Source organism: Polypterus senegalus, chromosome 5, assembly GCF_016835505.1.
Source record: "Polypterus senegalus isolate Bchr_013 chromosome 5, ASM1683550v1, whole genome shotgun sequence".
NCBI classification, from domain to species: domain Eukaryota; kingdom Metazoa; phylum Chordata; class Cladistia; order Polypteriformes; family Polypteridae; genus Polypterus; species Polypterus senegalus.
Window position 1 is genome coordinate 153,212,048 of NC_053158.1, and position 21,804 is coordinate 153,233,851.

Here is a 21,804-nt window from a genome sequence, read left to right on the forward strand (position 1 = left end):
CTTAATTTTTCTCTATACATCATTTTAATTTTCTATTTAAATAGTTTAACATATTCAGATATGTTGGAGTGCGGCAAATTGAAGCCCCGCCCCGAGCGGCACGAACTCGAGCTACACCACTGGCTGCTTTCCACTCCTTTTCTGACATATTAATTGAGAGATCTTTTTCCCAGTGTCCTCTTGGATCTTTGAAGGGAAGGGATTGTAAAATGATTTTATATATTGTAGAGATGGAGTCGAAGTCCTTGAGATTGAGCAATATTTTTTCCAGCATGGATGTGGGTACAAGATGAGGAAAATCTGGAAGGTTCTGTTTAACAAAGTTCTTGATTTGAAGATAGTGAAAAAAATGTGTAGCTGGAATGTTAAATTTGGAATGTAATTGTTCATAGGATGCAAAGACGTTGTCTATATAAAGATCTCTAAGCAAGTTAATTCCAAATTTTTTCCAGATATTAAAAACTGCATATGTCTGTGAAGGTTGAAAGAGCTGGTTCTTTTGCAGAGGTGCCACAGAAAGAAGCTTCTCCGTCTTAAAATGCTTTCTACATTGGTTCCAGATTCTAAGTGAGTGGAGCACAATTGGGTTATTAGTGTATTGCCGATAACTTGTGTTTATTGGAGCGCAGAGCAGGGAATACAAAGAAGTACTGCAAGATTTTACTTTTATTGCGGACCAAGCCTGTGTATGTTCTTCTATTTGTGTCCAGGTTCTTATCGCCTGTATATTTGCTGCCCAGTAATATTTTAGTAATTTAAACATGATTATTAGAGATTTTGAATTTTTTACTAAGTTAGCAGGGCAATATAGAGTAACTGACTAGCCTCACATGAATGTTTTTAGTATGTAAGAGAAAAACTGGAGTACTCGGAGAAAATAAAATCAGTGCAGACTTGGTGATCGGGCCAGGAGTCAAATCAAGTGTCCTGGAGAGACGTATTACTTGAAATGTTAGACTGACTTTATGGCTAAGTAAGTGTCCATTGGATTTCAGTATTCATTACACTGGTCAGGAGTCACTTACATTTATTTAATAACGTTGCTTGCTATATTTCAGCTTTTTCGATTGTACATTAACACTGGTTGTTTTCCACAACTTTTGATTTTCAGTTGTATTCGTGCATTCACATAATATTGTATTCTCCACGGATAAAGTGAGAGGCAGAGTGCAGTCTAAATAAAACATACCTTCTGTTTTTAGCCTATTCTGTCTCTGTAAGTTCAATATTGACTTTTACTTGTCTTTTAATTACATGTCCATCAAAGCACTGATGAAATTAATCCACATGTGCATAGGATTCATTGTATTCCATACTTCACTTGTGAATGAGCTTAACCAAGGACAAAAATAACAATTTGACAGCCTTTAATCTGAAAGTATTTTCTCTCAGGGAAATTAGTGGCCGTATAACTCGAAAACGCAGGGAATTCAATGACAAATTCAGAGAGAAGGAGTGTGCTCCAATGCATGAAGAATCCACCACTTGAACCAGAGCAGCATCAGCTCCACACAACATCTTTAAAGACTTGATATCATAAAACTGATTGATAAATTTGAACTCTAAATAGCAAGTAAACAGCCAGCCTGTCTCTGTTTCATGTTTGTCTGTCTCATCTGTTTGTGTCTTGTCTAATATGTCAATATATATATGCAGCTATCATATTTCTATAATCCTTGTGTTTATCAATAAATTGCATTATACTGTTTCTTAAAACGAGTGTGCTCCATTTAACTTGATATAAGCCTAACAGTTGGAGACTCTCCTCCTACAACAGCGAAAGGTAAGGAAAATAAAGTAGGAGCCTTACCGAGTCGTTTAATTAATTGCCGGCTTTGCCGGTGGCAAAACAGATAATTAATTAACCAAAGTTGAATTCTCTTCCTATTCCTACAATGTAACCAAAAATCCATAGTTTATTTGTTTGTGTAAATTCCTACCATATTGTATAGACATTATAAACCCAAAGGAAATTGCGCAACTGCATACATTCGTTCTAACATTAAAATGGACATTTGATTTAGCTGCCCATCTATCATAGAACAATGCACATTTGGGTGTTTGGGCGGAATAAGGTTTTGCATTAATGAAAATTTTGATGAGCTATGAACCATAGTGGGTAGCATTGCTATCTGAATACACTTAACACTCAGGTCAGATTTCGGATTGGATTGTGTTCTGTGCAATGTTTTTATGTACATCTTGAATTTGTTTAGCCTTTCTCCAAGGACTTGCATTTGCCCCAGCTCTCTAAACAGTCACTTAATTACTGATCATCTCTTGATGTGCTAGGACTTGTGTCCCTATTAGTCACAGCCTGGTTGTTGCCCTGTGTGTGTCCAGGGCTGACAACATAGGTTTCAACTCCCCCAGAGAAAGAGAATGAACTGGTTTTAAAATGAAAGTATAGTTTGAGAGATGGAGAAAACAATCTGTTACCATATCGTGACCACCAAAAATCCGATGACGTAAAGCGTCAGCAAAATCACTGGGTATGCTGGAATTCAGTGGTATAGTATCGCTGTGGTCATGTCTTCTCCATTTCTGTTTAACCTGGAACACAGTAATGCAATGAAGACAAACAGAACTAGAAGTTTTGAATTTTACCTAAGCAACTTGTTACAAAAAGATGCAGCATAACAAAAATAGTTTTTGGTGGATTATAATGGTGCAATGGTTGTTTAGGTGTCCCTGAAGGCTAGGGAAGCATCTGTCAACTATGCTGAACCAATTATTGTGCCCAAAAAGGTGACCTAAGATGTAAAGCAGCAGATAAAATTAATAGAATTACACATCAGAACAATAAAATGTCTACAGACAGAGGCAGCAAGAGCAGGAAGCATGAATTCAGAGAAGCTTGGCCTCCACAGGTGCATCTCAGATAACGCTGACAGAATGTAATGGTAGAACAGTAAACAGCAAACAATAGGAGCGGGAAGCATTAATTCAATGAAGCTTAGCCATCATAAGCCCATTGCACATAAGGGTTACAAAAAAACAGACGGAAAGTAATACAGAGGGACAGACAAGGGACTCATCTAGTCCCTGAAATCTGCAGTAGAGGACTAGAAATCTCCACTAATCCAGGGCTCATTCATTTGTTTGAATGCCTGTCTGTAGACAGACTGACCCTGCCTGAAGCACTGAATGCCCACTCAGAAAGTATGCTGAAAATCGGCAGCATAGCACTTCCAGGGCATACTGAGCAAACTTGTGGCTTAAATCCAGTCTAGTAACCCAGAACTCCATGGGGTCATCAGTGTGAATAAACTCAAGTGCACCGATGCACCCATGGCAGTCCCTCACCATGCAATGACTGTGTATGACTGGGTTGTTGAGACTGGAAAGGTTTCCATCACACTGCCACCATCATGGCTGCTACTGCTACTGACAACTCTCTGATGGACATTTGGAGAAGTGGCGTGGGGATAGTATGGCAAAACCAGCTTGCTGTTAAGGATGGAACTGACGGGTTCATTCAAAATTGGCTTCTACGGCCTCTACATTCTCAAAATGTGCTGGCAAGCCTAAATCCCTTTTTGGTGAATATGGTTGTGTGCATGAGTGGAGCCCCAGCCAGGTTAGCTTCATGCCTTCATTTACGCTGCCACAATACTGCATAGGATAAGCAAGTACAGAAAGTAGATGGGTGAGATTATAAAGGAAGTGAAAATGCTACAGAAAAATACAGTTAAGTTAAAGTAGATGAACGACATAAAACACATCCCTAATTTTTTCTCCATTCCTTTGCCTTCCAAATACTGATCTGAGGGTAAATCTATATTGGAGGAAGGAACAGAATTTTTCTTGTAATATTTAAAAAGTGTGTTTTCTCTGCTAAAGAAGCTTTTTATATTTCTTCTCTACTTAATGTGTTTGTATTTGTTTAAAAATTACCTAAATACGTTTGTAATTAGTTTAAGAAGAAAGTGTAAAAAGCTCTGTGGCATTGTGGGTTTAGTGTTTTAGGAATGCTAATGTTGGGTATTGCCTGTTTTTGCTGATAAGAGATGTGAACTGATTTAAAATCAAATTTGTAATGCAGAACTGTTACCATAATGCATGTGTGGTTTGATAAACTGTTTCTAAGTTATACAAGCATGTTGTGATATTAATGTCTGCTTCTGATGTCAGAGAATTTGGAAACATGATTTTAGTTTTATGAATTTCAGATAATGGAAAAGGTGCCATAGAAACAGCATCATAACTAAATAAAGTTTTATAAAGTTAAACAAATGAGCTGATAAAAAAAGAAAAAGGAGGGGGAAGTAAAATGAAGAATGCTTTGAGTTACTACCGACGTTTTCAAGCAATTATGAGACAAGCTCTGCCTGGACACCATCTACTGATGTTCATCTGCTTACATAACTACAGGTCAATCCAGGTTGTATAGTTAATTGCCACACTATGTTTTTTTGGTACTAATTATTAAAATAATGATTAAAGATTAAAGTTTATGAAGCTTGCTTTCACATTTGCTCTATTCTACCACCAGGGGCTGGCAACCAAGTTCCTTTCTCAATTGGGTCAATCAAGGATAAGAACGAAAAGACCATAGTATGAACAGAACAACAGGTATGATGAGCACTTTGGAGATCTTCTGGACAGACTTTTATCTTTGAACCCACCTATCATCACTCCAGTTATTGATGCTCTGCTTATTAACTTTAACAAATCTACTAGAGAGGAAATTAGTAAATCTGCTAAAGAACTGTAAAGTAGCTGAGCCAGAATACATTCCAGGAGAGATTCTGAAGGTAGATATGGACACCATAGAAAAGATGCTGCACCCTCTCGTTCAAGAAGATCTGTAAAGAAGGACAAGTAACAACAGACTAGAAGGAAGACTACCTTGCCAAGATCTCTAAGAAAGGAGACCTCAGCAACTTCTCCAATTACAGAATTATCAAAGTCTTGGAAAAATCTTCAGCAGAATAATCTTGGAAAGGATGAGAGATGCTATTAGACATATATAAACAAAATACCTGCGTGTGTATGTAGCAGTCCACTCTGTTCACGCTCAACCACAGCCACTAGATGGTGCATGCATGCACTTTAAAATTTTTTCACCACATGCATGTACCTCACTTCTCACTACGAAAAAACCTGTGTGCAGCAAACATCACCACGCAGCAATAACATCATGCTAATGAGATAGATGAAGAGACATAATGTTGAAACGAAGCAAGTGTGTGGCTCAACAATATGCAAGTGAAACACTTCAGCAAAGGGTAAGGCTTGAAGTTTTCACTAAAAACATTGTCTATCTGGAGGTATTTTCTCAAGGCAAAGATTAATAGGACTCATATGCCAGCAATATGGCTAATATATGGTATCACCAATGTCTTTTTTCAAAAGACAGTGGGGAAGCAAGCACAGATGGTTCCACGTCCTCTGCACTGGGTAATTCTTAAGAGTTAGCTGACACCTCTCCAAGATTACGAATATACGAGGGATGTTCAAAAAGTTTCTGCACTTTTATATTTTCATTGGAAATGGTGACGGTGGGAGGAGTAGTAATTGGACATTAAAAAGTTGGTACGATGCTGGGAAGATTGCATTGTAAATGAAGGTGACTATGTTGAAAAGTGATGTAATTTGTTTTTGAAATTCGTAATAAATAAAGTTAAAAAAAAGTACAACTGTTAGGGCGACTGTGTTATTTTTTATCCCAAAGACCACACACAGCTAGGCAACATTAAATTAAGAGATGAATTAGCAATCTTTCTCTAGAACAGATCATGTACTGTCGAAATAGCCCCTCTACACATTATAGTCAAGCAGTCACTTGGGTGGCACTCATCTATGTACATCGATTATGTCAATTATGAAAAAGCCTTTGATAAAGTATACAAAATAGACACTGTGGAGAATCCTGCAGCACTGTAGAGTACCAGGCACGTTAGTCAGGGTGATCACGATCTCATATGAACAAATGTCCTACAGACATCTTGTCCCATACTCACAAACAGGTACCGCAGCACAGAGCACACCAGCAATTTTCAGGTATCAGACAAGACAGGAGTCAGACAAGGGCGTCTGATGTCCCATTGCCTATTCCTTCTGGGCACAGACTGGACCAAGAAGACATCCACAGCAAAGAGACAGAATGGGATCCAATGGATGATCTGGATTTCATTGATGTTATAGCCCTTCTGTCCCATACCCCCCAAACGGATACAGAAAAATAATAAAAGACCAGGTAAACACATAAAGGTAGTCTCAACATTCACAAAGAAAAAACTACTGTAAAGTCCTCAAGGTCAAATTGTGTTGACCCAGTCACTCTCTATGATCAGACTGCTGAACTTCAATGTGAAGTCAGTTTTTATGTACAGGGCAGAGACTTGGAGGACAGCAAAAAGCATCATCAGAAAAGTGCAGACCTTTATTAACAACTGTTTGAAAGAATTCCTCCAGATCCACTACCCTGTAGTCATCAGGAACAATGATTTATGACAGTGTATGCGTCAGTTACTGGCGGAAAAAGAATTAAGGAAAAGAACATGGCAATTGAGGTGGATAGGTCACACACTGTGTCAGTCAAATATCAATATCAACAGGAAAGTACTAACACAAGGAAAAAGGAAGGAAAATAGGATGAGAGGCTAGCCAACAAATACCTGCCAATGCAATCTTGAAGCTGACACCAAGAAGGTGAGCTTTACGTGAGGACAACTTGAAAAATGGGGCTAGCACTGAAGACTGTGGCACACTGCTGTTGGCATCTTATGCCCCAGGTGAGGTGATGGGCCACAGTAAGCAAATAAGGATATCTCTCTCAGTCCCCTCAAGTATTGACCCCTTTATCTTCCTCTTCACTCTAGCAGAGGCTTATAAGGTTGCTTTCTCTAGCAGCAAAGTTGCTCATAGCTTTCTACTCGAAACACCTTGAACTGCCTTCTCCCCTCACTTGGAAATCTCTCTCTGTAATCTTTTATATTTGGAATTTTCTTCCACATGGGTTAATCCCTCATCTAGCTCCATAATACTGACTAGGACTAATGCAATTCTGTTAGTTAAAGCTCAAGTGGAGTTTGCTTAATGAAGTATTCTTTCCTTACCATTGTTACCTCTTCTCTATCTCTTCACTCCCCTGTCGATTGATAGAAGCTCCTACATTCACACTACTATATTTTCTTTTTAAATAAAACCAATCTCTGTCTACACTAGTGTTTTCACATCATTTACGAATGTATCTCTGTCCACACTAAAACAACCAAAAATGCATATCATAAAGTGTTTGTCTACATAGGATTGATTCCATCAGCAGAAAATCTCTGGAAGGGACAGTTAATGCTGCCAGCCATTGCATTTATTGCAAAACTGTAGTGACTGGTAAGGTATTTCTCTTTTGCGTATGTATGAAGTATTCAATCTGCACAAAACACAACTTAAGTGCAGACAGGTAAGCAGCACAAGTGGTGTGTAAAGCAACTGCTCTGTACCCGTAATGTTGGAATGTTGGGTTTTCTTCTATAAAAGTTGACCAGTCCAAGAATGAGACATTGTAATAAGCAGGATCCAATCAGGGAAGACCTCTGAGGCTAGGGATCTGCACTGGCAATCGGAAGGTTGTCTGTTTGAATCTCTTAAATGCCAATAGGGACTCTGCTCTATTGGGCCCTTGAGCAAGGCCCTTAACCTGCAATTGCTGAGTGCTTTGAGTAGTGAGAAAATCGCTATATAAATCCATCCATCCATCCATCCATTATCCAACCCGCTATATCCTAACACAGGGTCATGGGGGGTCTGCAGGAGCCAATCCCAGCCAATACAGGGTGCAAGGCAGGAACAAACCCCGGGCAGGGTGCCAGCCCACCGCAGGGCACACCCACACACCAGGGACAATTTAGAATCGCCAATCCACCTAACCTGCATGTCTTTGGACTGTGGGAGGAATCCGGAGCACCCAGAGGAAACCCAGGCAAACACGGGAGAACATGCAAACTTCACGCAGGGAGGATCCAAGAAGTGAACCTAGGTCTCCTTACTGCGAGGCAGCAGCACTACCACTGTGCCACCATGCCACCCCGCTATACACAGTATATGCAAATATAATAGAGCCCAAACAAATCAGAGTGTGATTAGATTAGATTATCTCTATTAATCTCATGGTGCACTACACATCAACACCACCATAAATGCGGGTTCCATCACCGAAAGATAGTCCTCTCTGTCTGTTGTACATCATTGTAGGACTTTGATATGGGAAAATAGATGTGGTAGATGGAATGAAGGAAGAACCTGTGGAAAGGCGTTGTTGATATTGGTGGTAGTGAGGGTGTGCAATCCTCATTCAAACTATTTCACCCCCTGTCAGGACTTCACATGGCAAGGAAGTTGCACCACTTTAAATGGACCTCTGGTGTGGTGGAGTCAGGACCTTACCTCTGACCTTGCCACCATGGGTATCCCTACCAGGAATACACGACTCTCCTAAAGCATTGCTTAGGGGATAATTGATTGTAGAAACCACTCCACCACATTAAGCTGCTGACTCAGTGGAAGGGTTCTGCAATTTTACTCATACACACTGCAATGCCCAGCTGGAGTTTTTAGAATTGTACCGGTCTGCTGAATGCTTTCAAAAGTTTTCATTTTTGGAGTTAAGAATGTTGGTGTAGTTTGGATGAAAGGTGAAAATGGAGACTAATATCTGGAATTTTAAATGAAAACAAAGCCTTTGTCTCTCCTCTGGGTGGATGTTTTGCATTATGGCTGTGTCTGTTTATTCCACTTATGTTTCTACTCACATACATTATGTACATCGAGAGCAGATCAAAAGAAGATAACGTATACAAATGTCTGCAGGAAAGGTGTAAACGTATAAAGAGAATAAGAGGGGACAGGTGTTAATTGCATGAGACTTTATCTCTTTGTAATCAAGCCCAGATAAACAGAGTGGGTTTTGACTTCAAGAACAGTATCTGGCCATAAAAACCACTCCAAAAACCTCTATTAGAGAAGTCTAGTCAAAAAAACAGCAACCCCATATAAAAATGGAAACAGCTATGGAAGAAAAAGAATTAACCACGTAAAGAGACAGAAAACATAACATATGATTTGGATAATTGTAATTGGAGAAATCACTTAAAGTAACTAGTAAGACAAAGGTGACATAAGCACCCACACTTGCTGCATTTTCTGTGAACCATCTATCAAATGAAGACATCTGGGAGAGCCTGAGGAGTTCAGTATATATAAGATGAGTGCCCATCTTCCTGCCTTTATTACGGCAGACCAGAGATTTTGCCTTCTGATGATGGACTGTTTTCTGTAGTCTCTCCACTTGGCTGTATGTGGGAAGTTAAACCGACATTAAAAGTCAAGCTAAGTGTAACTTCTTTTTGTAGTGCTAGATTTGTCTTTCATCAGGAGTGGAAAAACGAGTTTGAATTTTAACCACAGGTTTGAGTATACAAATCACTTCCCAGCTAGTGTGTGTCCATTGCAGAATACATGTTGCTGGTAAATCAGTGTGTTTCTTTCATTTCAAATGCCCCTCTCTATAAACCCATCTCTATGGTACAAATACCTTTTTGTTCCACATGTACCCTCTAGGGCCCCAATAACACCCTACACTCTATCGTATGCCAAGATTTGACCCACGTGTTACACCTTCTGCTATTCTTAGGACTGACTGTGCAAGCACAGGATATATCGACATAGTCAGAACTTCAGAAAAAAAACAGCTTGTCAGTTCAGCTCTTTAGTTTTTCACTTAACTTTTTTAATTTGTCTTGTCTGCATTTGTTCCAGATGAGAGGATATACCTTTGGTCTGTTGAGGAAGTTTTTTTTACAAAAAGGTCTTCTGCCTGACTAACAAGCTAACAACATACCATGCAAGACTTCCAATCATTGATTTAAACCTGTGTATCTGTCTTCTATTAACAATTCTTTCAAAACATGGTCCTGGCTACTTTCATGAAAAGGACAATGTCGGAGGCAACTGTTGTATATGGATGTTAAGGAATGTCAATCATCACATTCTGTTTGTGTATGCAATTGTTTTATGTATTAAATGATTATTGTTAATATTTACTCTCAACACTATTTTGTTTTTTGTTTTAACTTGGGTGCTTCTTTTGCCAATGCATTAAATTATGACCACAGTCATCAATGATACTCGTCATCTGGTACAACACTTGACACCGGCACATTTGTGACATGAGCACATATACACTAGTTAAGATGGAGAAAAACATTTTCTGAGGTCCACTTTTTGGAAACCAACTATTTAAAAATCGCATGTGTGATTTTGATAAAATACAAAAGCCACAGCTCGATATTCTGAGTGCAGAAAAACTTGAAAAACTAGCAAAACTTTTAGAAATACAGAATGCCATAAACCCACTCCAGAGTGGTGAAGCCAAAGGTCCAGATAGCTACCCAGCTGAATTTTATAAAAGGTTTTCAAATAATTGGCAGCATTATTATTAACAACGTTTAAAGAAACTGAAGAAAGCTAAATTCTACACCAAACACTCCGTCAAACACTAATAACTGATTTTCAGAAGAAAAATAAAAACTTACTACATTGTAAATCATATAGACCAATTTCACTCCTGAATAATGACGTTAAGATACTGGCAAACGTCTTAGCTAGAGGTATTGAAAAACAGCTTCTTTCAGTGATCTCACAAGACCAACTGGATTTATTAATGTTATGGATTCCTTGTCTTGTTTTTTTTCTGTTTCACTGCTTTAAATATTATCATTTATGTACTGTATATTGTTTAATTACCTTTTTTTTGTCATTTTTGATAATTATTTCGTTTCTGTCTTTGCGAGTATGTTCTTCTGTGTTTTGTGGATGATTCCTCAAGAGGCAGAGCCACCTGTCTATCACTGTTGAGTGACAGCTCCCAATCCTATAAAGGCTGATGGGAGATACAGTCTATGGTGTACATTGTATGCACTTGGGTGTTGGTGAGTTTTCTTCTTATTGCTTATTGCTGCTGCTTGGATTTTCTGACTTTTTGACTTTTTTTTTGTCCTGTTTAAAGATTTTGGCTTTTGATTTATATATTGGAACTTGTTTTTTGTGGATTGAACATTTTAGACAATTCCTTTTTAGCTCTTTAGAACATTCTACTGTATTTTGTTCTTTGTTAATAAAGTCTTGTTAATAAATTCGTTATTTAATTCCATAGCTTATTGGTGCTCTCATTCTGCCACAGCAGACATTTCCAGAACTGTTGATTTTTCTGATTCTAAGACCACCCTCAGAATGTTTTGGTGAGCTGAGAGATCAGCCTAACTGAGACCTCCATCTTTCTTTATTTTCACATATTTTGTGATGGGCACAGGTGAGCTGGTCATATGGATTCTTGTTTTGTGTCTCGTTATTGTTTGGCTGCTAATTAAGAAAAAGGAAGCAACTAAGGGGCATGAGTCAAGTTAATTAAAATTAAGGCAAAAGAAGGTAATTAGCAGCAAAAACTGGTCACAAATTAAGAAGATGGTTAGAATGAAAACCTGCAGCCACTGCGGCCCTCCAGGACCGGAGTTCGACACCTGTGCCCTAGAATATGAGGCTATTTGCTTTTTTTTTACTTTAAAGGTTATCTCGATTTTGAGAACTATTCAAGCCTTATACCTTCTGTTTTCCAGGTTCAGGCTTGCCTTGGGTAAGACATCTTCCGTGGATTATAGTCCATTGGAATTATCTATTGACTCTACTTCACAGATTTGACTTTGGCACCAATATATGAGTGATATTCAAGAAGTTTCCGCACCTTTATATTTTCGTTGGAAACGGTGAAGGCGGGAGGAGTAGTAATTGGGCATTAAAAAGTTGGAACGATGCTGGGAAAATTGCATTGCAAGCAAAGGTGACTATGTAGAAAAGTGATGTAATTTGTTTTTGAAATTCTTAATAAATAGTGTTAAGAAAAGTGTGAAGACTTTTTGAACATCCCTCGTATCTGCATGGATTAAACTACTCCAGAATCCTCAGTCCACATTAATAACAACACCTCCAATTACTTCTAATTAGAACAAGGTATTTGACAAGGGTGCCCTCTATCATTAATGCTTTTTGTGCTAGCCATTGACTCATTGGTTATTCATCTCCAGAAGAAACCAGAGATAAAGGAAGTTATCAGAAAAGCACTCAAACAGAAATTATCACTATACGTAGACTTTATAGTGTCTATAAAGACAAAGGTGGCATGGCACTATCTAAATTATAGTTTTACTACTGGGCAACAAACGAGTACACAATAAAATATTGGTGATTGCCAGAAATTTGTGAATTCACATCATTCTCGCTTGCAATGGAAAATAAATCATGTTCTATTTTTTCCTTGAATGCCCTGCTTTGTGCTCCAATCAATAGTGACGTCAATTTGCGCGCAATCCAGTTGTCCATCAGACACTTAATTTCAATAGTAGAGAAGCTCTTATCTTTTGATCTAGTGCATGGTAATGCAGAATTTTGACAAAAAAAGGATATGGTGTGGTTTGCCAAAATACTTTTAGATGATAACCTTTTTTCCAAAAATTGTATTTATTTATTTATTTTTAAATGGAATGTTTCACTATAACCTAAATGAACATTATGTTTGGTTCCAACAAAGAAATGTTCTTCTTCATTCTCTAAAATGGATCAATGGCATTTTGGGACAAAACTCTTCTTTTGCACCATACTCAATCTGAATAGTGGAAAATCTATCCTTACCCTGCATTTCTCTCCAGAATTTCCACAAGGAAAACAATAGAATTTTGTCCGGTTCTGTATGATTTAATTATTTCACAGAGACTAAACACAAGCAATCTGAAACCTATGAAATACAAGATTTAAAATGATGAAGCAGTACCTTTCTCTACATTGTTTACCTGATTGTGTGCCAATTTTTGCTGTAAGATGTCATCAATGTTATCTTGTCCTGTTAATAACACTCTTGCTCCAGGCCAGTAAGTTTGTTGATTTCTATTTTTCTGTTTAAACTGACAGATTGTAATAAATAAGAACATTAATGTATTCCATCATTGGCTATTAGCACTATAATATTTCTTTTTAGCTTTAAAAATTTTAACATCATTAAGAATCAGTTATTGTTTTTCATTTTACCAAAAGAAACCAGGGTAATGCTGAATTAACTGGCATTACCCCAGTTGTCCTGATGCCCCTGAACTCCCATGTTTTGGGCTGAGACCTGTTTCCGCTGATTCCATTCATGCACGTTGCCTGAGTCTCAATCAATCCATCTCCATCCCATTTCACATTTTCACCCTCTGCTCACACTGCCTTAGACTTTTTCTGTTCACCTTATCACTTATTGCCCCCACATCATAACCTTTTGCAGATCACTTATGTCAAGACACATGAAAATGGAGCCAAACCAATTAATGTTATACCTGTCAAAATAAAAATGACAAGTAAAGCTATTCTACTTAATGACTGAGGCTCCTGATGCTATACTTAAGCAAGATGACTCCCCAAGAATAGCAAAACAACAATCCATATTGTAGGTAAGCATGAGCTGGATTACGGGAGTTTGAAACTGATTGGATGGATGCAAAAATTTGTATTTCATTTTTTTCTCTCCTGCGGATTGAGGTGAAAAACATCAGAATTCTTATCAGCATGCGTTGCCTAACAGGAATACCGCAGGATTAATGGGTACCCATGGCAATGAGTTAACATTACTTGCTGTAAATCACATGAACATCAAAATCCACTAGAGCATATCCTTAATAAAAGTAAGAGATAAAAAAAACAAACACAGTATGATAACATTGTCTACTAAATAGCAATATATTATGGTCAACTTGGTACTCTTATGATTTGTATAAATGTTTTAATCATTTGTTATGACTTATTATCAATGTATATATTGAATATCGGATTCTGAATCTGAAACCTATTTTGGTGTATCTTGCTGCTATCAAATGTTCAATTTTGGTTTTATTTTTACTGCAACACCATTTTGTTGCTAACCTGGAAACAATTCCTACAATTCTCTGTTATGCACTTTTGGGCATTGGTATAAAGATTTCACACATTAAACCTTCAGTATTCAAGTTTGATGGATCAATCTCCTAGCGCTCTGCTTAAGAAACCTCACTTTTTATTATGCTGGGCTGACGAATCCTGGCTTTAAACCTTGCCTTTGATTTTTCGTGTTTGCACTCTAGTTTTGGTGAAAGATCGGTTTTCACTTGTGGTATTAACCTTGGCCTGCACCCGAGCTCCACATCTTCCAGTCATAATCATTGTCTTTTTTTTACTGTCTCCGCTGAGTCAGTATATCTACAGTGCAAAGCATGCTATTTGGAGGTCTTTTAGGGGATGATAGGACTCCTACTGCTGAGGTGTACCCTCAGGTGGTCACAGAAACTCCAAGCAGTCAGTCACCTCTGTCAATGTGGAGCATTGCAGGAGGCACAGAGTGTCACCAGTTCTAAACAGATGCCAACCTGACCCAATAGAACTCTACAGGAAGACATCAGAGGTGAATGAAGGCAAGAGAGCTCTAAAACCGCTGCCGTCTAACAGAATAAAATGGCAGATTTAGCTGGCAGACTATCACTACAATCAAAGCAAACATCAAGATAGCAGGTGGACTTCATCCTCTCTACATGTACACTGGAGGTAAGTAAAGTCAAATATTGGCAACAATTATGATTACATTTGAGGACACTGGTGGCCAGCCTGTCTGATCAGATGACACTTACATAGTCATCCTGTATTACACAGCTTATAATTTTAGCAATCTAAAGTTTTTAATAAAAGTCATTATGATCAAATGAAGTTAACATTGAAAATAATAATAATGTAGATAGTTTGTGAAGTACAATGCTGGTTCATTCATCTTTAATGGATGACATTAACCCTTTAAACTCAGCCTCATTGTTTTGGATCCTCTGGCATCACCATAAAATGATGCAAAATTAAAAACAATGCCTACAGTACAATCATGAATTTCCTCATTCTATAATTAATGTACGGTGCTCTGCTGCTAAAAGGGTGTATTGCATACCCTCAAAGATGGCGGGTTGCTGTATCACAGCCATACCTGCCCCCAACCACCCCCGGCTTTACGCCCTGATTCGACTGGGTACACTTTGATGGACAGACTATTATCTACTACATGAGACGTTCAAATGACGCCACATTCCACTTTTTATATTTTACTATTGGTGTTGTAATTTTTATACGCAGTATAATTTCCTTCCCAACTTTATATATTCTGACAGAGTAAGATCTGCCCGTCAGAATGATACATAAGTCATGGGTCTTCAATAATGGTTATTTAGGCTATGGATACATATTTGAAAACAGTAAAAGTGGAAATAAAGAATTTAAAACAGTAAAACTCAAATGTTACTAGTAGGTATTTCATGGCCATTTTTTCTGGCTGCTCCTGATATATTCACTGATGCTTTTATAGTGTTTGGAAGCGTATGTTAACACTTAACATTAACATTTAAAGTGTATATGTTTTGGTATAAACGTTACAAAATTTTGCAGTATATCCTGCTGCAACGTATGTGTAAAACATAGCATAATTGTCCAGGTGTAAAAGTTATGAAAGAAGACTCTCTGACGTTTATGTTGAGGGATAGGACATGAATATTGAGTGAAGTATGGCCAGTTAAATCAAAGTAGGAGAAAACAGATATAAATGAGGCGGAGATTAAAGGGTTAAAGAAGAGGGAGTGAGAAAGTGTTGCGAGATCCTGTAAAGTATTATTACCAAGTGAGGAAGACAGCGATCATGCTGTTCATAGGTTTAGATGATCTTGGTGGCTAGTTATGAACTGAGATTTGTATGGATGTAGAATGTCAAAGTCACCCATGTTCATAAAAACATTTTACATGATCTAACTTTAAACTGTACTTTCAGACTTGCTGTGTTTAATATTGCCAAAGTTGTTCTCTCAGTATACACACTAAATCTTAATATTGAAGCAAGGAACCGTAGAACAATTTCAACGCCAACCAGCCCAAGAAAGCTTGTCAGTCAGTTTGGAAGTTTTACAGCTGCCTACCACGTTACTTGATAGACTATTTCCCCATGTCTAAATGTTGTGTTTCCATTATAATAAAAAATAGTTTCTCAACGTTATACATTTTTGGAGCAATTTCTACAACTTTTTAAACATCGAGGAATTCAAATTGAACATGAGTTTGTAATATTTGAAATGTTACCTCATTTTTACCAGGGCGGCATTTTGCTTTCATGGACGTTATTGTTTTGCGGTTCCGTTGCTAGGACACAGGTGGGCGTGTCTTTGGAAGTTGCTTCAATTTATAAGCAGACTCCACAGGATTCTCACTGTCCAGCTTTATGGACATTTAATGAATACTCGGTGAAACTTCTCCCAACAATTTTCCGTTAAACAACCTAACATTCTGTTCTTTTGAATTTTTTTTTTTGCTTCTTTGGCTTGATGAAAGATTTATATGATTTCTGGTTTTGACAATTGCTTTTGTTGTGACTTTGTTCTCATTTCTTGGTCCTTCTTACTTTATTTTCTGCACCCAGCTTAGGTATCAGAACATTATAATTCTCTGTGTACATCGGGGGTGTCCAACTCTGATTCTGGATGGCCACAGTGGTTGCTTGTTTTCTTTCCTACCACTTTCTTAATTATTGACCAATTTCTGCGGTTGAGTACTTTTCACTTCATTTTAGCTGTCGTTGTTTTTTAAGACTCAGTTCTCTGAAGTGCTTCTTTTTCCTTACATAGGATTAAAAAAAAATGAGAGATGTAAAATGAGCCAAAAGACGAGCAGTTAAAGCGAATGACACATTACGCCACTTCTACTTGTTGGGCACATCGTACTTGCCAACTAAAATTGTTGATCTCATCACCTGACCATGTCGATGTACATGACTGAAAATCGCTGGACATGTTAAGTTTAGCAACCCTGCTACACAGTTATGGTCGCCCCATTTTATGACAACTGATCATGTGCTGCCTGACAGAGCTGGTGCTATACAAAGAGTTATGTGACATGGCCTTAAGTCAGGGCCTCAGACTTCAACCAATTTCACTCCAACAAGTTTCTTCATTAGAAGCCAATTCTTGTTGTTAATTAAACCTGTTATTTAATTCCTTGGCTTGTTGGTTCTCCCTTTCTTGCACAGCATACGTATCTGGAACTGTTGATTTTCTTCTTTCTAACAGCACCATCAAAATGGTTTATGGACCTTGCTGAGACCTTCACCTTTCTTTAACATAGTGTATGATTGACACAGGTTAGCTGGCTATTATTATTTTGTTCAATAGCAAATCACTTACAATTTAGGCTAAATAAGTTAATGGGTAAAAACTGGCAACTAATTAAGAAAATTACTAGAATGAAAAACTGCAGAAATTGCAGAGTTGGATACTCCTGTCATACATAAAGGATTTCTAACATTTGTGTGAAATTTACCCTTATCAAATTTCCATTTGTGTCCCTGTAGTCTTGTTGAGAAGCTAATTTTAAAATAGTAGTTCTACTTTTTCTACTTTTATAATTTTGAACACTGAATATTACAAGCACTTCACCTCTTAACTTGAATGTATAAAGTAGATTGTTATTATATTTGCATATGCATTGAAAGACAGAAGTTTCACGGTAAGGTAGTTACTCTCATGGCACTGGCTGTCGCCACCACCATCTACTCAAAGCACCGTGATGTTCCAACAATGATGGATGGCTTAAAAGCCAGAAGTCTGTATGACCATCAACATCAAGTGACTCCGTGAGAACCCTAACTACAAAGAGGACTATTTCATTTATGTTAGGTAGAATGACCAGAGGAGACTGGGTGGTCTCATGGCCTGGAACCCCTGAAGATTTTTTTTTTTTTTTTCTGTCCACCCTGGCCATCGGACCTTACTCCTTTTCAATGTTAACTAATGTTGTCTTATTTTAATTTCTTATTTTGTCTTTTATTTTTCTTTTCTTCACTATGTAAAGCACTTTGAGCTACATTTTGTATGAAAATGTGCTATATAAATAAATGTTGTTGTTGTTGGAGAGTGCAGCATATTGCATATTGATTACCACATGCAAGTAAGAATATCTCTGTACTCTGTACACATGAGGATAATGACCCTTTAAAACTATCCATTTGCTGAATCTGCTTTTTCCAATTCCCTACATGTCCTGTGAGGCTGGGACGAACTCTCAATATGGACGCCACCGTATCACAGGGCACTTTAGATATGAGAGGTCCAGTCAGCCTAACCAGTAATCTTTGGAATATGAAAGGAAATCGGAGCACCTAGAAAAAGACAATGTCAGTTGTGTGGCAGCAGTGCCAACCACTGCATCATGGGAATTTAGAATCATTTAAATTTTTTTATAATACCCATCTACTTTGCCTATGAGTTACACAAATATTGGAACTGGTGTATTTTGTTAGACTTTCACAATAAAACATTTGGCGTAGTCAAAATGTAGGATCCTCCAAAATGGAAAGGGTATTTTTGGGTATACGGTGGTCAGTCAAAATATCTAAACTGTTGAAGAAACAGGTAAGTTTCAATAGGATCATTGCAGAGCACCATGTGTAGGAATGGAAGCAGGATTATAAGATTTCATCTTTTCAGATCTGCCGTACTGAGGTAGAGAATCAATTGGAGTTGTGGTCCATGTTTTCTCGCTGTGTTTTTTTGCCACTTGATTTACATGTTGTTGGATTCCTTTTTGCTGCTACAGAATCTGGTTTGCCAACAATTTCTCCTAATCCCAAAGACCAGACCAGTGCTGAGCTGGATTGGTATTCTGTTCCAACAGATTTGACAGCAGCATTCCTCTATTCAGAGATCTGACTGCGGATTGAGGACAGCATGATCCAAGTCAGTCTAGTGTTTGTTCTGATCGTCAGTGCAGTGAATTTCTGTTTTGAACTTGTGGAAAAGGAAAGTTGCATTGTAAGTGTTTAAAAAAAAACTTACAGGGATGTAGGTAAAGGTGTGAGGAGGTGTTTAGAGTAAGAGCAGAGTTTGAGAAAAAGCTGCCATAGGTTTCTAGTGATTTGTTGTTATTCGTCTTTGTCTCTTGCTTTTACCAGTTTACTGGCATTTCTTTGAGTTTGTGTCTTTCAGTTTCTTTTCATGCATCACATTTGGTTCTGAATATTGTGTGTAAATAAAAAAATAATATGGTCTGTAAATATGGTCTGTATATGGTCTGAGAAATACTTAAACTCTCTATTTATTTACCAGTAATCGATATTTCTCCTCTAAGTCTAAAATGCAATACATTTTACAAAAGTCTTTTTTTATTTATCTTTTACTTTTCAAAAATAAAATGTCTTTGCCTAGAAATTTCAGTTCCATTTTAATTAATTGCCTTTTGTCTATTTAAATATTGGTTCACTGACAAAAGCGCGATAGACATATGCGCCCCGACAAAACCGCGACGGACAAATGAGCGGCGACAAACCCGATAAATGGTTTTCGACAAAAGCACGCCGACAAAATCGCGAGAGAGGCCAAGAGAGTGGGAAGCCCTTGCTGTAATTCTTCCTACATATGCAGGGCGTGATCTTAAGGACTATCTGTGTCTCATAATATTGACTTCTAAAATAAATATTATTATATATGCTTTAAACTAGTAATTCATATTTAATGAAACTTTCGCAATTTTGTCGGCGCGATTTTGACGGCGCGTTTTAATCGGCGCTATTTTGTCGGTGCACATATGTCTATCGCACAAATGTCAGGTCACATAAATATTAACCTTTATACATCACACTGTGTCCTTTTTCTCTTTAAGCGTTATCCTTTCAAAGTCATAGCATAGTCTTAAGAGCATCAAGATTTTCAGTGCTGCAAGTCTTCCAATCAGAATCGCTACATCATGGCGACCTTAATCCAAACAATTCTAATTTTTTATAGTTTTAGGAATTTCAAATCTTCAAAGGAATATTACAGAAGCTCTGTAGTGTAAAAGACTTTATTTCTGATGTCCAGTATTTACAATACTTCATTTGAATGCTCCATCCATTCATTTTCAAAGCCTATTAATATTAGGTTGAGGTGGTTAGGGTTATGGTTATCCCAGCAACCTCCATTGAAATGGAGGAACCAACCTCTGACAGGACTTTCGTCTCAGTTCTGATTATTTCTTTCAAAAATATTAAAAGTAAATTTGCATTTTAAATATACATTTTTAACATCAGAGTTTATTTTTAATTTAAAATAGACAGTTGTTACATCAATGAATACAAGCTGATTGCAATACCTTGCAAGAAGGCTTCTTGGGCTTGGGTGGTTGCTGCCCTGAGTCTGCTGCTTCTGGGACAGATGTCTGCTTTGCACAACCCTGCTTTGGAAAAAGTGGTTGCAGAATATGAAATGGTGGAGAATTAGATTTGTCTGAACAGAATGGGAGGTGGTAAATTTGTAGCTGTAATGTAGGTGTATTTTGCATTAAGCTCACACATACATATTTTAAAACAGTTCCATAAAAATAGAAGAGGTGAGCACCTGGTAGGTGTCTCAGTACAATTAATCCAAGCAGTCCAAAATATATCAAAAGAGAGTGCATTTAATAAGCAATAGAAACACACACACCCATACAAAATAATGCAAATTCTACAGGAATAGCCAAAAGTGAACACAATCTATTTAATGTGGTGGCTCACCCACTTGCCTGTTTCAAAAGCTTCACACTAAAATGCCACCTTCTTCCGTTCCCTTCCTCTCTCTTAACTCTTCTGCCAACAAGTCTTTGCCTCAGCTCCTTTACCTCTATACTCAAATAATCTGTGGCCTGTAGCATCAATAAAACCCTCACTACAGTGGATGCCAAGCTAGAGTTGTTCATAGTGCCCACTGGAACCCTTGCAGCTCTGAGTCCTAAATACACTGCAGTCAGCCAAGTCTCTCGGGCACATTCTGTTATTCCTTATGAAAAAAGCACGGTCTGCTTCCTCCCATTTAGGGCCTACGTGGTGTCACTTCACAGGATGGAGGAAGAATACTGGTCATCTACCAGTCTTCTTCATCATCGTCCTTAAAAGGGAAACATGGCTTCAGCATTCCTTAAATAAGACCAAGTGTTGCCCCCTTTTGGTATAGCCTGCCTCTGAAAAAACAATCTTAACAAAGTAACTATTTAATTTTATTGTGATGATATGTTTATTGAAACCACCGAAATTGTAGATAATACAGTAACAATTATAGTAAAGTGACGTATGATTGTGAATGGCATTTTGATTCACTTTACTGGATTGACTCTTTTGAACTACCCATTTAAGTGAATTACTTTTTTTTTATTATTATTATTAAATGTTAGCTTTTAATTATGATGCACATACGAGAACTCATGGTGGGGGTCCCCCTCTAACAGCATCACAAATTTAAAATTTAATAACCTATACATTATTTTGTATATGTGCACTACCAGTCAAAGGTTTTTCGGATGCCTCAGTTTTTCCCTTTTGTAAACTGGCATTTGTTCAACTTTAAAGTTTAGGTTAGCAAAAACTAAAAAAAAAAGAAATTTCAGAATATTACAAATGGGCCTTCGTCAGGAAACAACTAATAGATAGATAGATAGATAGATAGATAGATAGATAGATAGATAGATAGATAGATAGATAGATACTTTATTAATCCCAAGGGGAAAACCACATAATCCAGCAGCAGCATACTGATAAACACAATATTAAATTAAAGAGTGATAAATATGCAGATAAAACAGACAATAGCTTTGTATAATGTTAACGTTTACCCAACCTGGGTAGAATTGAAGAGTCACATACTGTAGTGTGGATGAGTTACAACCTACAGATGTTCTGCAGCAATTAAAGTTAATTAAACCGAGCAAGTTGAAGCAAAC

At 37.6% G+C, this 21,804-nt stretch overlaps 1 protein-coding gene across 5 annotated transcripts in view; it reads right to left on the minus strand.

Annotated features, from left to right (window-relative positions):
- The window catches only part of LOC120529591 (zinc finger protein 28-like), a 63,577-nt gene that overhangs the window by 35,321 nt on the left and 6,452 nt on the right, over nucleotides 1–21,804 (minus strand). Inside the window, exons 2-4 of one of the 5 annotated variants that reach the window (XM_039753512.1) lie at nucleotides 20,203–20,286; nucleotides 12,846–12,956; nucleotides 2,440–2,553 (exon numbers count right to left, since the gene is read on the minus strand). In XM_039753512.1, coding sequence (XP_039609446.1) covers nucleotides 2,440–2,553; nucleotides 12,846–12,956; nucleotides 20,203–20,286 — 309 coding nt within the window. The remainder of the gene's footprint in view (nucleotides 1–2,439; nucleotides 2,554–12,845; nucleotides 12,957–20,202; nucleotides 20,287–21,804) is intronic. The other 4 variants (XM_039753513.1, XM_039753515.1, XM_039753514.1 and 1 more) reach the window with 4 other exon arrangements.